Source organism: Malurus melanocephalus, unplaced genomic scaffold (genome assembly GCF_030028575.1).
Source record: "Malurus melanocephalus ecotype Western Australia unplaced genomic scaffold, MMel_1.1 scaffold_16, whole genome shotgun sequence".
In the NCBI taxonomy this organism is placed as follows: Eukaryota; Metazoa; Chordata; class Aves; order Passeriformes; family Maluridae; genus Malurus; species Malurus melanocephalus.
In genome coordinates, this window is record NW_026623248.1 from 1122982 (window position 1) to 1139790 (window position 16809).

Sequence of the window (16809 nt, forward strand, 5' to 3'; positions counted from 1 at the left end):
ATTGCTTCATTCCTGAATTTACACTGAGCCGTGGGATCACTGTGTYGCTGCATCACACAAGGCTCTTTAGTAGCCTGGAAATGCCCACAGCGGCTGATGAATTTCTGCACTGACTAGTATTTACAGGACCCACTCTATTTCATCCCCAGTATGGAGGAATCAGGGATTTTGGAAGACACTCTTTAAACACATCTAGATTGSATCAGGTGCTGTGAGACCCAGCATCACAAAGTTCCAAAAACCAACAGGACAACTCCAACTTTTGTTTCAGGTGGAATAAAGACATAGCTCACAAGTCTAATAGTAGCATCACGGTACCCAGGATGCTCATATTATACAGTTTTAATAAAAGGGTGGGGGATATTTAAATGCTTCACAAGACAGAATTAGATGAATCCTTATAAAGATATTTATCTCCTACATCGTGCAAACTCAGCCATTTCAAGACACTAAAATTCTCTTTCTCCCCTTCTGCTTTTATGGCAGCCAAGGGAACTTGCCTGTGAYAAAGGTGATGTAGTATTCAGAGGGTAGGAGTCTGGGGCAGGATTTAAAACAATCAAAGAATTCCCAGGATGCTCTTCCAACATATCCCAATTAATTTCCTAATGTGAGGGACTCTCTGAGGACGGTGAACAGTAAGTTCAAGACAGTGCTGATTTCTGTTCCATTGAAAGGATATGAGCTGTAATTGTCTCTGATACTTCCATGGGCAGAGAGTGAAAATCATCTCATTGTTACAGTGCAGCAGCAGCTGAGATAAAATTTGGATTTGTTTAGATGCRAAGTCTGTGCACGTGTGATTTAATCCTTCAGCTACAACACCACAGAATCCAGTTGTGGAGTTTCATGCATACACACACCTCCCACGAGAACCCAATAACTAAAGCAATAATTGTTGTTTTTAATGTTTATTTGGGAATACAGCAGATCCAGGACTCAATTGCTCAGAATAATTTTTAATTTTTCACCAGGCTATCTATAAACCASGCATGAGGAATGGTACCTTTAACCATTTGGAGTGCAGCTTTGAAGAGTGTCTGTATGTTTCTTTTTATGTATTTTTTAAAAAGATCAACTGACTGAAAGCAAGCCAAACTAATTATTTTGAATTTTCCACCAAAGAGAAATGTACGTTTGTGCCATATCCAAGCATGTGAAGTTTGAGACTGAGCAGAAATGTGTCAGAAAGTTAAAGGACAGAGAACAGGGATTTGCAGGTTGTTATTGTCCAGCTATACAGAGTAGGGCAATGAAAATGAGTTTTGCAGAACCCTATATCTGTACTTAGGATTGTGGTACTAAAATTGAGTATGCTTTTTAAATGCTTTTGCTTGAAGCCTGTTTTTTAATTATCCAGATCAATGTTTTTAAAGAAGATTGAGAGAAAAGGAGTTCTTTTAGCTTCTGATTCGTTCATGCCAGGCAGCCCCCCACAGTGAGGAAGCAGTAGGTTCACCTGTTCAGGATGAGTGTCCCAGAAGTTTTGTGCTGAAGAGGCTCATGCAGCAAAGTTTCATGATTCCACACAAATCTGGGCAAAGAGGGAAAACTGCGGAGCTGTAAAATAGCCACTATTTCTGGTGCTTTTGCCAGGGAATATCAAAAAGCAAGGTGCATCCTTAAGGAGATTGAACAGCATGTGAGAAGAATGAATGCAGGATGAGAGGGAAAGAAAATGAAAGTGTTTTTGTCAGGCTATGTCTAGAGCAGTCAAAAGTGACATTGCAGCTTCTCACAGGGTATTGGCACCGAATTATTRTTTTAGGTAAGAGGTGGGAACATGGTTGAATTCTGCTGATTGTAATTCCCRGTATAACCAATAAGCATTGCATTATTGATGTTAACAAGCAGCAGAAGTGAGCATAAAATCATGACAGCACCACCTGTCAATAACCCTTGAGCTTATGAGGAAGAATATAATGAAAAGAGAGAAATCAAGCTCCAAGTAGTCCTGGCTGGGCTGTAAGCAAATGGTGATTAGTTGAATGCTCATTTTCAAAAATCAGAGATGATTCAACAGTTCCTCTATTTATGCCTTAAGAAGGAGCAGCTGGATTCGGGAGAACTGGGGTAAAGAAATGATGAAAGCCTGGGAAAAATCAGAAATTTATTGGAATGGATATGGATAGAGGCTGGAGAGGTGGAGCATCTGGAGGGCAGGTTGCAAGAGGACAGATGCAGGAAAATTACTTTGTTGGCAATAATGCTTGTGTATTCAGGGTTGTACAACTGGGATTGTCCAGCCTGGAGAAAAGAAGGCTCCAAGGTGACATAATTGAACCTTCCAGTGCCTGAAGGAAGATGGAAGCTACAGGAAAGATGGAAAAAGGCTATTGACAAGCAGTGACAGGACAAGGGGGAAYGGCTTCACACTGACACAAAGCAGAGTTAGGTTGGATATTGAGAAGAAACTTTTCCTGTGGGGATGGTGAGGCCCTGGCAGAGGTTGCCCAGAGAAGCTGTGGCTGTTCCATCCCTGGCAGTGCCCAAGACCAGGCTGGATGGGGCTCTGAGCAACCTGGGATAGTGGAAGGTGTCCCTGCCCATGGCAGGGGGATTGGAATGAGATAATCTTTCAGGTCCCTTCCAACCCAGGCCATTCTGTGATTGCATGAATCTATGAATATYTGTTTGAACAGAGATGCATGTGGAGGCTTTACATGAAAAGACAGAACACCCCCAGAATCCATCTGCCAGGAACAAAGCCTTGGTTTATATCAGATGGAGTTTTTAGGGCTCTCCTTCCAGGTGATACTTTATGAGTTTTAGCATGATAGAAAGAGGTTCAGGGAGAAAGGTAAACAGAAAAAATTATTAGGTTGAGCAGCTGGAGCACTTAGAGAGGAGAGCAGTGACCCAGACTCATGTGTTCTTCCTGTAATTCCTTTTCCTGCTTTTGGGAAGGAACACTGAAGAACCAGGCTTTTCTTCTATCATATTCCTACAGTCTGCTCACACACAAAAAAAGTTACTCATATTTACAGATGCAAGAAGGAGGCAGGGGGACAACAAAAATATCTAAACCTTTTCTTCTGTTTCACAAATTTATAGTATAGCCATGCTTCCTTGGCACACAGACTTCCTGAATTGTAAGGGAGTTTCAATTGTGTGTGGGGCTTATTGGTTTCYCAATCAGAAAAAAACTACAACCAAAAAAAGGAAAGGAAAAAAAAATGCAAAACCCCTCCAAACCTTTAATTAAGAATAATTTGCTAAGAGTGAAAAACAACTTGAGAGATAATAGCTATGAAGGGGTGTCTTTAAATGGATTTTATTAACTCTTGGTATTCTCACCCAGCATAGTTAAGTGCATTTTGAAGTAAGTGATGGAAATTGATGCTGAATCAAAAGGCCAAAATCATGCCCTCCCTAAATTCAATAGGAGTTTTGCTGTTCACTTCAATAGGGCCAGGATTTTACCCTAAGGGTTTAGCACCAAGGTCAGACAGTAATAAAATAACCACATGGATGTTTTTTTTGATAAGTTCAGAAAAAAAAAAAAGAACTGAATAAAAGGGGTCTTAAAGAAATTGTGGGTTAAGGCTTTCAGGCCCTGCAGCCTTTTAGGGTCAATTCCTGTGGCAACAGTAAAAGAATGATGGTATGTGACACATTTGAGTGAACTGTGGCATATTTACATCTGTTAAACTAGTGAATTCCAACCCCATAGAAAACACATTTCGGTTCAAGGAGGGTTCATTTTCTAGAAATCAATTCTTGTTGCATTTTCTTAGCTGGTTTGCTATTGCTGGATGCATTATTAATTAAAAACTTAAAAAAAAAAAAAAGAATCACTGGAAGGTTTAGGAGACAAGTAAGTCACATCTATCATAGCCATACCAGCAGTTTCTACAGAAACATTGCAGGAAAAAGCAAGGATATGTCCCCCATGACCCCCAAAAAATGCAGGGCTGCCAGGTGAAGTTTTTTCAGCACTGATCATGGATAAAGCAGAATGAWGACGTTGAAAGATGCTTCTCAATGCTAGCAACATTTGGGGTTCTAGAAACATAAAGGATGACTGTTGCTTGCAAACTCACTCTACCATCTACTTAGCAGCATTTTATGAGAGGGAAGAGAGAGCAAATGGGACAGTTTTGTGATCTTCTGCAAAGCAATTAAAATGCCTTGGATTTTCTGGTGAATGAAATCAAAAGGTTTCCTGAAAATGTCTTGACATCTGAGATTTCAATAAAGAAGAAAACCCTTTCAATATGAGCCATCATATAACTCAGCAGAGATGTACTTCCATGTTACAGACGTGAAGGGGACGGCACCAGATTCTGAGGACCAAATCACCATTTTGATATTCCCTTCTGATTCTCCATATGGAGAAGGTTGGTGGCAGCACCTGGACTCTGCCCTCAGTGAAAACACAGGGACATAATGGAAGAATCTGTTATTCCCTCCAGCTCTCATTCCTTCCAAAGACACACAAGGCAAGGGGGGGATGAAAAATCAACTGCTGGTACCATTCAGGATGTAGCCAAACAGGTAGAGTGGTCCATGCAGGAATAGAARGCTAAGTCTGATTTCATTATGTGTTCAGTGATTCTCCTGGTGCAAATGGGTCCAGGAAGAAGGGCCAAGCCCTACAGATACACACATGATTTTCTCAGGAATGCAAACAAGCAAAGGAAAAGCAGATATATTTATTCCAGGATGATAAAATAGCACTGTGAGTGAAATGAGTTCTTTATCTGGGAAGGAGTGGATCAAAATATGTTTGTTTTTAAACAGTTTTAAAAATTGAGGCCACCACAGTTTGTTGGCTGAAGGGTGGGGGAGCAGATCTGAGGGAGAAAAATGGGATGAAATTGTTGCATTCTTGCACCAAAGAGAGGGAAATGAAAAATAATTGGACATGACTTTCTGTTTGGACTGGATCAGCCCATGCTTTCATGAGTCAAAAATAATAAATACAGTATTTGTAACATCATAAAATCCCCATTAAAAAAGTCCAGTAGCAGTAAGTTTTTGGAAGACAAGAAACAAATTACAGCAGGTTTACAMTGAGAAAGCTTTAAGCCTTCAACATGTCAGATATTTTGGGAATGATTTACCACCCTTTGCTCAAAATAAAATGTAAACTCAATGAGATGCAGACAGAAAACAGGCCTCCCTRTTGAACTTTGACACAAGAATAATGAAACCATCCATAATCCACATCTGATTTGTTTGGGATTTTTTTTTTCTATTTAAATTCCTTGCAAGAAGGAAAAAAAAAAAGGGTTCTTGTTGAGAAAAGGAGGAAAAGGGCTCATATGAAATATATTTCTTCTCTTGTAAGAATCCCTTATCTTGAATTCTAGTTAGCATCTTAATGATGCACAGATTGGACCTAAAAGCTGCTGACACCAGAATTGAAAGWTTCTGCCTCATTTCAATGGAGCTGAGATGTCTAAACCAGACTCTTCATCTCCAACATTTCACAGGCCACTGCCACCATGAAGCAAACCTCCCAAGGGGCAGGAGCAAGACATTCTCAGTGGATTCCCAGTGCCTGAAGATCCCCTTGGTGCKGGTGACAGACAGGGAGAGTTTTCCTGCTCTATTTGAGCACTAAAGCAGCCCGTGGCAGATTGAGCAGTGTGTCAGTGTCTCTGCCATGCTCCAGCTCCTGCATCATCACACACTGACATAAAGGCACCTTGGAAACATGCAGATTTCATCCCTAAACCCATAAAATAGTCGTAGATCAAGTAATAGATTTTAACGTCTTTTATGGGCTATTGCCCTCCCCCACGCTATCCCTCATCCACTTTGTGYTAATTTGTATTCAATAGTGCTGTCCTGAAAGCTTTTCTAAAACTTCCCAGGAGATCTATCATACCTTGCCTGTTTTCCCAGGTTTCTAAAATTAATTTAAATCAATTATTTCATRTATTCCTTTACTTTCTTTAAGCCATTTAGTGAAGATATAGCCAATTATTCAACATAAAATACAACCAGATCATTTCACCACAACCAATTATCATCACATTCAATTAGAACCCACTGAAGGCAATAGCAAAAGTCCCATTTAGCTGAAAAAGGATCAAGCCTTTGATTTACTGTGCCATAGGAATAATGCATAATGGAAAAGGCTGGGATACCTACGGGATTCCAATTTCAAACAGATTGTTTTGGATCAGTTGTTTTCCAAGCATGATGATGCTCAGCTGAATGCAGAGTTCCATCAGACACCCTCCTGGAGCACACTGCAATCAAACAAAACCAGAGAGCATCACGGGATTAAGAGAATTAATATAAAAATACCCACTTGGGAGAGCTCCCAGTGTCTCCATATGTCCACTGTCCTTGCCCCCAATTTGTGTGGGATCATGGAGCTCACAGATCACTGCAAATCTCTGCTTGACAAGGTATTTCATCTCCACTCATAAAACCACATTATGGAAAATACACGGAGCTCTGAAATAACTCACCGTGCCCCGGGGCTCCTATATTCCATTTAAAAATATTTACTACATAATCAATGTAATAAACATAATGCAGTATCACCAATACTCTTCCAATCTGATGTCTCCCAGGGGGGAAGGAAACCTTCAATCTTTTATGTCTGCTTTATTGACAAAYCTTGAGTACATCCATCAGTTTTCAAGGGAATACCCACAGCATTCCCTTTCATGAGGGAGTTTGGTTAAAAAAAAGAAAAAAAAAAAGATTTTTACAGGTCTAGCACAAAATGGTTCTAGGTTTTTAAGCTATTAAAATTGCCAAGCTTCCAGTGATCTGCAGAATGAGAAGCCAGATTCACATGTCCCAAGGGCCTCAACCAAATCATGGAATGTTTGTGCCTTGGTGCCTAACTGCAAAGTATAGAAATGGTGAAGCTTCACCTAAGAAAGACCATTAAATGTCAAAACACCAAAAAGTTGCCTTCGATGGAAATCTTGGGTTTTGTCTATTTAAGATTTAACSTCTTGTTTTAACGTGTTTTCTATTTTTTCCCTGTTGCCTGTATCCACTAAGCAAGGTAGACATATTTCTTTTTGTAAAGGATTTTTTTGGTCATTTTGATTTGGTCATTTTGATAGGTACTTACCTCTTCCATCCTATACCCTTCGAACACGTACACATAACGACCAGGACGGCCAACAAACCTGAAAGCAATAATAATAATAATACATAAACTAGTATAAAAATAGAAAAATAAGCTAATTTTGACACCATGATTTAGTATGAAAGCACAAAAATAACTTAACCTCAAAATCAAGATTGTTCATTCATATTAGCCAAAATATTTCAGAAGTAGCTTTTTCAACATGAATTTTCAAAGAGTGGGCACCCATTCAGCTTTGATTATTTAAAATTATTTCAAGGCAATAGCCCTCTGCAAATGGTTTTCTACTACATCTGGATAAAATAATTTTAATAAAATATTTTTTCTGTGCTAAAACAAAACAAGAATAAACCCCCTTCTTTGATTAGAGATCTCATGAAACTGGGGACATATATCCTAATTCACATTCTCTTATATTTGAGTAATGCCCTGAGTGGAATTATTTATACATCTATACACAATCAAAACTCCTCTGGCTACACCAGGAGAAACAGTAATAYTGATTTTATTATAACCATACAACACAAAAATATGGTCAAAAATGAAAGAATTTGGTGACATTTTTCGTTGGCGTCTTGCAATATTTGCAACCACTGACAAAAAGGAATCATTAATCCTCAAATCAAAGGTGCTGGATAGGATTAGTGAAGAGCAGAGATTAACAAACTTTACAGCTCCCAAAAGAAGAGCAAAATGGTAGGAAACACAATCCAGAGGATGTTTGAAAGACATTTTTTGCCAAAGTTTTAGGAAACAATCATTTTAAGCTTTCCATTCGAAAGCATGTGGATGACTGGATCCCAAAAGACAAGGATCCTGAGCACATAGGAAGTCACACTTATTTAGCAGGACAGCTGAATTAGCTTTTYGGTCAATCACTTCCTTTGCCAGTTGACTGTAACTATTTCTTAATTTAACTTGATATGGGAGCAYAGTGCAAATGATGAGAAAGTAACAGAAAAAAGAGTTCCACCATTTAAATGAAATAGGAAAACCTTTCTTTGTTGAATGCGAAGGCCTGCAAGCACCACCATTCACTAAAAAACCACCCTTTTTTGAACCAAAAGGAATTATTAATTTTAGATAACCCTGTCAATGACATTTTTTCAAAGCTGACCTGTCCCAGGCCTTCATGTTCATTTTTAAACACAGATCCACTAATATAGACACATATATAAAAATGAGTAATAACTGTGTAAAAAATATCTAAGTAACAATCTATATGCAATGTATATTTATTCTACCTTCCTTTAAAAAAGGCAACATAAAAAATTGATGCATAAGAATTCACAAACTTCAGTAGGAATGCTTTCAAAACCACTCTCTCCTCAAAGGTTTTCTCTGTTTTTGGAATTTCTGGAGGGAAAAAAACAAATAAGAAAACTGAATTAGTAAATCTGCAAAAATCCCTTATTCTCCAAACACACACAAAAACACCAGACCAAACTTCAAACTTTGGGCTCATACTRATTTTTCTTTTGTACCTCTAATTCGTACCAAAGCCCACTAGGCCTGTCACCGAGTCCTGATTTTCAGAGATATTCAATTCCATACAGCACAAGCAGTATAAATTACTTTGCTGTGTACATGTACATTAACATTAATAAGTATATCAGTTACATAACTGAAATAACAGTTATAATTTTAATTTTTTTTTTAAATTTAATTTTTAAACTTTAATATTCTCAATTCAGGAATGCTGAAAGCAAAGTGCAAGGATTTTCAACCAGAAAAAAACACCTTAAAAGCATCCTTAACTTGTAGACCACAAGCCTCCTTTCTGTGATGAGGTTGTTGACATGCTTGATGCTAAACACAAGACTAAATCCATTTTTGAATAAGGTATTAGGCCAAAATGTGTTTAAAATAAAGGCATATTTTTCCTAACACCTCCCTTCACTAGATATATTCTATATTTTAAGATTTCTTTAGATAACTAGCAAAAATGTGGTTTAAATATTTTCAGTATTCATTACTCTGTTCCAAGGTTATTTTCAATTTTCATGGAAATTTTCTAGCAGCAGAACACGTATGYATAAGACAGAGGCTTTTCAAACTGACAGTAGGATCCTATTTTAAAGATTTTTATATGGGTGAAACCCTTATGTTTTCATGCTCATCCTGAGCTGCATCTAAAGTGAGAGAAGTTAATTTTGTGATTAAATTTATCATTCTTGGGTGAACTTCTGTGGCACAACAGAAGTGTGGAACAACAAGGAGATCCAGAGCTCTGGCTTTAGGGACTTCAGTACAGTTTTGTTTTGGGCAAAGTTTGGGTGTTGTTTGCTTGCTGTTGTTTCGTGATTTTTTTTTCTTAAGAAAGCAGCATTTTTTTTTTTTTTAGCACTAAAGGAATAGCAAAGCTTTATAAGCCCTGGTTGCCTGGCTTTATTTGTGATACTTTCAACCACCTTCTCATAAAAGGTCAGAGCTCAACCTGGTGAGCCCTAAGGCATAACTCATCTATATGTATGAAAAAGCTTAATTAAACTGTCAAACAATTTGTAGGTGATCCCAAACACTGAATGGATCCACAGGACAATAACTCAGGGCAGCAGGAATAACAGCRGTGCAGCTTTTCATTTGAGGGAGAAAAATCCTAAACTCTGCCTTACAGAAACCACCCCTGACGATGAGCTCAGCCTCTGGATGAACATTTGCACACCATATATTGTCCCAGAGTGTCCTTCAGACACCCTATACCATAGCTGTAGAGGCACGTGTAGAATTTGTCCTCCAGCTCATCGGATGTGCTGCATGAGAAATGCATTCAGCCAGAATAGGTGCATTAGTAACAGAGAAAACTCCCTCATCCAAAAAAATGAACCTCTCAGTGCTGGGTTTGTTATGCCAAAATTGGGCAGCTGGAACTTTCCAGATGGAGCATGAGCTGAGCTCAGGGTGGGATGGACCTTAGCTCACTGAAGGAGCTGCTGCCTTTACAAAGGACAAACATGARTAATTTTGATTTTGTCCCTGTTTCACTGGTTCTTCCCCGGCCTCACTGAATTCCTCCCTGTGAGGGTGGGGAGGCCCTGGCACAGGTTGCCYACAGAAACTGYGGCTGCTCCMTCCCTGGAAGTGTCCAAGGTCAGGTTGGATGGGGCTCTGAGCAAACTGGGATAGTGGAAGGTGTCCCTGCATGTGGCAGGAGGATGGAATGAGAAATTTAAGGTCCCTTCAAACCCAAACAAGTCCATGATTCTGATTTACAAGTGAGCTGTAAGAATTGTCTGCTCAAGAAAGACACCTGCCTACTGAAGATGACCTATTTTTCCTGGCAAGAGTAGGATGACCTCCTATCCTGAAATAGCAGGATACCATCTGCACTTTGGCTGGTCTCATCTATGATAAAATGGTATCAGTGCCCTCCTCTGCTGGGCCCCCAGGAGTCCTTTACAAGCTCTCCGTGTTGATTACAACAAAACTCCCACTCTTTTCCTCCAGGCACTGATTGAGAAGGTATTGAGGCATTCCCATGATTGTGATCCTATGATTAATACAATTGTTATCAGTGTTATTCTTGTGCTTACAGATGTAATTTTTCACCTGAACAGAGATTCAAGTGTGTTTAGGGTTGGAGTAGAAACTTATGCTGTCAAGAGCTACTCCTCCAGCCCAAAAATGTGTTCTTCATCTTGTGAATTAACTGCACTGTGAAAAGAGAATTGAGATATGTTTTGCTCCTCTTAGCAAAATGAGAGTTCACAAGTTAGGCAGAATTTATCAGTATGCATGAATTGTAATTTTAAAAAAATCTTGATTACATTTGACATTTGAGTCTAGCACTGGAGAAAGCTCCCTGAGTGAACTTTCTAACTTGTAATTTGTAGCACTAGAGATTATTCTGACTGGATCCTTCTTAAACAAAACATCTGATAGCTGATTAGGAATGCTGCCCTAAAAAAAAAGATAGGATTAGAATTAAATGAAAAGTGGCAGGAGGACAATAATCAGCAAGTAAGAAATTGTTGTTTCTTTCACAGTTCAGCCTGGTGCACATTTCAAAGGGAGAGATTTTCCTTCTGTGCTTCCCAAGAGAGGTCATGGCAGAGGCTTGCACTTCCCAGCTTCTGCCTAGAAACTGCTGGAGGAGTCTCACCTTCACCTTTTCCTACTCTTTCCACACCGCTGTGTCATCCCTCAGCATTTGTGCCCTTTCTTACTTGGGCAGGCACAGTYGACAGAATTGATCAGGTCACACACAGCTGTGTTCCTGTCACTTATGCAAAAGCTGAAAATCTGGGTATAATTTTGGCCTGGAGAGTGAGCTTGAGCTCGTTTATGCCACTAGAACAGAGTCCATTTGTGTTAACCCTGTTAACAATCTGCCCAAAGCCTGGTGCAAAACAGAAACAAACAAATTAACCCAGTAAAGCGGCAGTTTGTGAAAATGAATTGCTTTGTCTTCATTTCTTTCAAATACTTCAGGAATTTAATCTAAACTAACAGGCTATCCCWAGTGGTAAAACCACAGGACCACATCTCAGAAATTCAGGATTGGACCTCTATTACGACAGCTACAAAACTGTAGCTTGTAAACTTGTTCCAAAAATAGGACTGAAAGAGACATTTTCATTTGTGAATTTTAAAGTGTTCTGAGAAATTGAGATGAAACAGAAGTCTTCAGARTAACCTAGTGTAAAGGCCTTATCCATCAACATCCTAGGTCTTATTTATAAAACRAAACGAAGCCTCAGTATAAACACCTATTAATAAATCTCTTTAGCCTAATGTATATAACAAAACAGTAAAGTGTTTAGGCCTAAATCGCTATAGTACTCAAAGAAATTACTTGCCTTTAAAATACTTAAATAAGTAGCCCGGCTTGCAATATTTTGATATTTAAAATAAATTTCAAAAGTCCAACCACTAACTGTAACAGAAATCATTATTAAAAAGTCCAGCCCAGACATGCTTCTAAAATGGAATAAAAATTTGAGTGGTAAGAAAATGGTTAAAACTTTCATCAGAGAAACAACATGGTAAATAATTGCCATTGCAGCTTTGTCAGGGCCATCAATATCTTTAACTCACTGACTTTTTGCAKCTCTTAGCTATAAAGAGGTATATTCATAGGCCTGAATGTTTGCAGTGGCACTGGCCAGGAAGAAATATTCCTACTGGACCCTCCTTGCACCCCCTGGTGTCAATACATGGATTACTGAGGAATGTGGTGAGAGGGTTTTACCAATTTCTGTCAGCCATTTGGCCACAGCTCCATAAATTTCATCAAGAATAAGGACCACCACGAGGTTTATGATGACAGCAGTGGCAGTCACMGTCACTCGAGCGTTGGACCTGGTTGTCTCATTTGTGCTGAAGGACAAGGCTGCTGCTGTAGTGATTCTGTACACAATGACACCAAACACTGCTGAAAATGTCAGCATAATCTGCAAACAAATGAACACAGGGATTAGTTCAGCTTTGAAGCAGAGGCTTTTACTGTCATGAATTGGCATTGCAGGATTATTTCTTTGAGGAAGGTAATAATAGGCAGATGATCAAATCAAAATGAAAGAATTCAAAGCTCTCCAAGAAACAGTCATAAATAAGAAAATGGATGCATGATTCCAAACTGGAATAACAGTTCAACTGGCACAAGATACTCATAGGAGCACCTCTCCTATGGAGACAATCTGAGAGAATTGAGATTGTTCAGCCAGGAGAAGATAAGGCTCCAGGGAGACTTATATCACCTTTCAGTATCTAAAGGAGGCTTACAAAAAGAGGGAAAGTGACTTTTTACATGGGCAGGTAGTGGTAGGACAAGGGAGGATGGTTTTTAAAACAAAAGAGGAGATTTTTGGTTAGATATYAGGAAGAAATTCTTTGCCATGAGGATGATGAGGCCCTGGCACAGGTTGCCCAGAGAAGTTGTGGCTGCCCCATCTCTGGAAGTGTCCAAGGCCAGGCTGGATGGGGCTCTGAGTAACCTGAGTGCCCCAGTGAGGGGCATCCCTGTCTGTGGCAGGGAGTTAGAATTAGATAACCTTTAAAGTCCCTTTCAGCCCAAACCATTCTGTGACCCTTTTATACTGAGTCCATGAATTCTTGAAAATGGGCATGCCCATTCTGATCAAAGGKACATACATCATTGATTCAGTGAAATTGGGGCATTTGGGGTTCAAAAGCAGGAATTAGGCATAGCCTTTTACCTGGCAATAGGTTCAGATGGCTTGGACTGAAGGGCCTGTATTTATGTGCAGTCAAGTTAATGGGCTTTACTTGCTCAAACAGCTTCACCTCTGCACAGCAGAAATGCCAACTTACAAATTAAAAATATGAAGTTTCCCTTGTTAGTATTCTTTGAAGACTGACCTAAGGAGGATTATTAGGGCTTTACTTTACATTTCTGGGACAGAGATCAGTTGGTATCCCTGGCATCCTTTGTGGGCTGGCTTCAACCCATGAGATGAGGAAAGTCAGCCCTGCTGCTTAAGGTCAAGTTCCCACAAAAACAATTTAAATTTCAGAGGGTTGTNAAAAAAAAAAAAAAAAAAAAAAAAAAAAAAAAAAAAAAAAAAAAAAAAAAATTTAAACCAAACCACAATTAGAAAAAAAATCAATTAAACAAAAATTAAAATTGGCAAATTTTCATCATCACAGTAGAAAAGGGGAAGAAGGTACAATTTTGCCTTCCAGTGAACATTCATTATTTTAGGTAAAACATCTTGACATTCTCAGATGGAAGAGACTACCTAAATGGGAAAGATTATTGCCATTATTTCAATGAGCCTAGGGGCTCAGATTCACAACATGGGCTTAAGGAAATTTAACAGGTTATTTTAATGATCCAGCAATAGTTTATTGAATTTTTGTATGCAAAGGAAGGTTGTTGCATGGCAAAAGAACCACAACAAGAATCTGAGTTAAATTATTAAAGGTTGAAGGTGAAAACTGGGCACATTTTGCTCTTATGAAAAACTAGGAACATACTAAAAAATTAATTATTTGGAGAAACTTCTGGAGATTTCAGATCAAATTGTTAAATATCCTTTGTCAGCATATAGTAATAAAACGTTAGACCTAGTAAAACATCCCATTTTTACTTTTTAAAGAACTGTTTCATTAATTTTAAATGAAATGTAGATGAATGATAAAAGCTTGAACATGAAACAGTTCAAATGAAATCTTTTCAAATGACATAAAACATTATTTCCTTTGGTTTTGTAGTTTTCATTGTGCCAAGGAAACATTTCTAGTTTTTATATCTATTTTTATTTTTACTTACAAAAAATCACATTCATGCTGAACTACCTTGTTCTGACAGAAGTGGTRCAGGAAGAACCACAAGGACCATGACTTTTTTCTCATTTTCCCATTGCAAACACTACAGTACAGAGTAAAATCCCCAATAAAGGAAGAAAATAAAACGGCACCACCTGGTATTAATTTCATTCACCTTCCACCTCTACAGTCACCTTAAGCTCTTTTCTTTTTCTTAATTTGAGTCCAGATTCCTTCTTCTTAATCACCTTCCTAATACTCTTTTCCTGTTTCTTTTCCCTGCAGAATTCTTTGCATTTCTTTCACTATTACGGTGGATGAGGAAAACCAGCAAAGCAAACTTGGACGCCTTGTTCTGGAGATGATGAGATCCCTGGGCCTTCACAGACACCTCTCTCCATCACAAATTCCCACTTAGGAATGATACCTTAACAGTACAGGAAGAAGACTCGAGGACAGTCCTCACTAAACAGAGAAAGAGGAAATTTCGGAACATGAAAGTTCAATAGTAAATTCTTAAACCTGACCAAAGGATTTTAGGGCTCCCTTGCCCTGAGGAATGCTACTGGAAGATGAGAGACTAGCAGCCTTTGTAATCCATGAAGTGCCATAGCAAGGTACATAAAGTTATTGAAAAAAAAATAGTTTTATTAGGTTAAAGAACAAAAATTGCTTTGCAAAAGCACCAGGTTTTTAGAAACTCTCAGTTGCTCAGCTGTTTTTAAACATCTGCTTAGACACAGATGGAAAAACACTCCTTTAGGAGTCTTCATTTTCTGTGCATCCAGCAAGAAGAGAAAATTGAGGAGGGCCTGTAGGACTGCTCAGTGACTATGAGCATAGTTCTCACTCCCCAGACAGTCACCGAGGGGGAATGGTTCCTGTATGTTCATGGCAATTCTCTCGTTCCTGAAAATACCTCTTCTGCCCAAATTCCAGGTCAGGTGGCCACCATTTGTTCAGGTGCCTTCTTTGGGGTTTTTAGTCATTGCCAACATTCCAGCTGGCCATTCTCCCACCCCCGTTAAGGCAGTTTCTTCTCTGAATATCTGAACTAGTCTGTCCAGGACTGAATTGCTYAGAAACAGATGTGAAAATTGGCTGCAGAAAAGGTCACCTACTGAGCCTGGTATGAATGAAGACAAACAGGAAAGCAAACTAGATCTGAGAAGGAAGCTATAAAACCCCATGGGCTAGGCTGCTACCTCCATCCAAGTAGGATAACAATTTAATGTCCAAATAGTTCTCTGGCTCCCCAGTAGGGCTATTCTAGAGTCAAGTATTAMACCATGTGAGTGAAAATAGGGTGGAAGAGGCTGAACTCTTCTGCCATGACACAAATTGATTTTCTTATTTTCTCTGACTAAGTCAAACAAAGAAAAGCCCCAGTGATACATTGCTCCATGCTGCCCTGCTCTCTTCCAACACTACCAATGTTTTCATCACGGACTCATAAATCCCTGCCACAACATGTGCCTTCTAAATATGGAGTTTATAAACTGTGAAGTGTTATTGTTAATCACACACATGCAAAACTTGTAGATGCCCAGCTGAGCCCATATCTCCTGCTATCATTGATCCTACTCTGCAAAAATAAGCCTTGTGAACTTGTGTCCTAAAATCCTTTCAAAATACATCACTTAAATCAAACTTGGTTCTTCTGCCCCCTCTGCAGTCCAGTGAGGCTTTGSGTACAACATAAGAACTGTGACCAGATTTTAAAGCATCCATAAATGAGTGAACTGAGCATTAGAATTCTTTAGTGATTAAAGAGAAGCAAACCCAATGTTTTTTTCAACCTGCATTTTTAACATAACAAACAACATGCCTCGCTTAATACATATAGAGGAAAAGCCAGAAAGAAAGGAAAAGACCATGACACAATTCTTGAAAGAGGATTCACAAAAGTGAAGTACACAAAAGAAGTACAGAAATGAAGGGTGTAAAAATAGAGGAAAGATTTTACACTAAGAAAACCTTTACCAGCTTCAAGAATCATCAGGGAAAGTATGGGATATATACATACTACATATGGGGGAAGGAGAGACAGCATTTCATTGCAATGTAGAAATATTCATGGAAAACACCTATGGATTTGGGCCACCAGACTCTTTGGGCCTGGAAAAGGTAGCATTAAAAATTCGACAATCACCTCTGCAAGAYTAGAAATTGTAGTGCACATGTGCAGGTCAGTATCTGAGCTGTGTATGTGCACACATACACACACACACACGTAAATTCAATATTTCATCACTTATTTTGTACTTAGTCCTTACAGCTAAAAGAATTAATCTGTGTGAGTAATAGAGTTTAATGAGACCAATAAGGGTTTCTCAGTACAATTCTATTTCATAGACTGACAATAAAATGTCAGTCTGGTGTTTCCAATCCCTGTTTAACTAATCTAGCAGAAAAAAGGAAACAACCCATACAGTAAAGAGAATATTGTAATATCCATGTAGGAAAGCACAGTGTGCTCTGCCTCATCAAGAGCCGGCTTGAATTTCTTGCAT

General features: G+C 38.8%; 1 protein-coding gene across 1 annotated transcript in view; it reads right to left on the minus strand.

The window, feature by feature from the left end:
- Window positions 1-16809, minus strand: part of ANO2 (anoctamin 2) — a 138310-nt gene that overhangs the window by 18848 nt on the left and 102653 nt on the right. The window contains exons 16-19 of the mRNA XM_057385317.1: window positions 12258-12459; window positions 8311-8422; window positions 7049-7106; window positions 6103-6203 (exon numbers count right to left, since the gene is read on the minus strand). Of these exons, the coding sequence (XP_057241300.1) occupies window positions 6103-6203; window positions 7049-7106; window positions 8311-8422; window positions 12258-12459 (473 nt within the window). The remainder of the gene's footprint in view (window positions 1-6102; window positions 6204-7048; window positions 7107-8310; window positions 8423-12257; window positions 12460-16809) is intronic.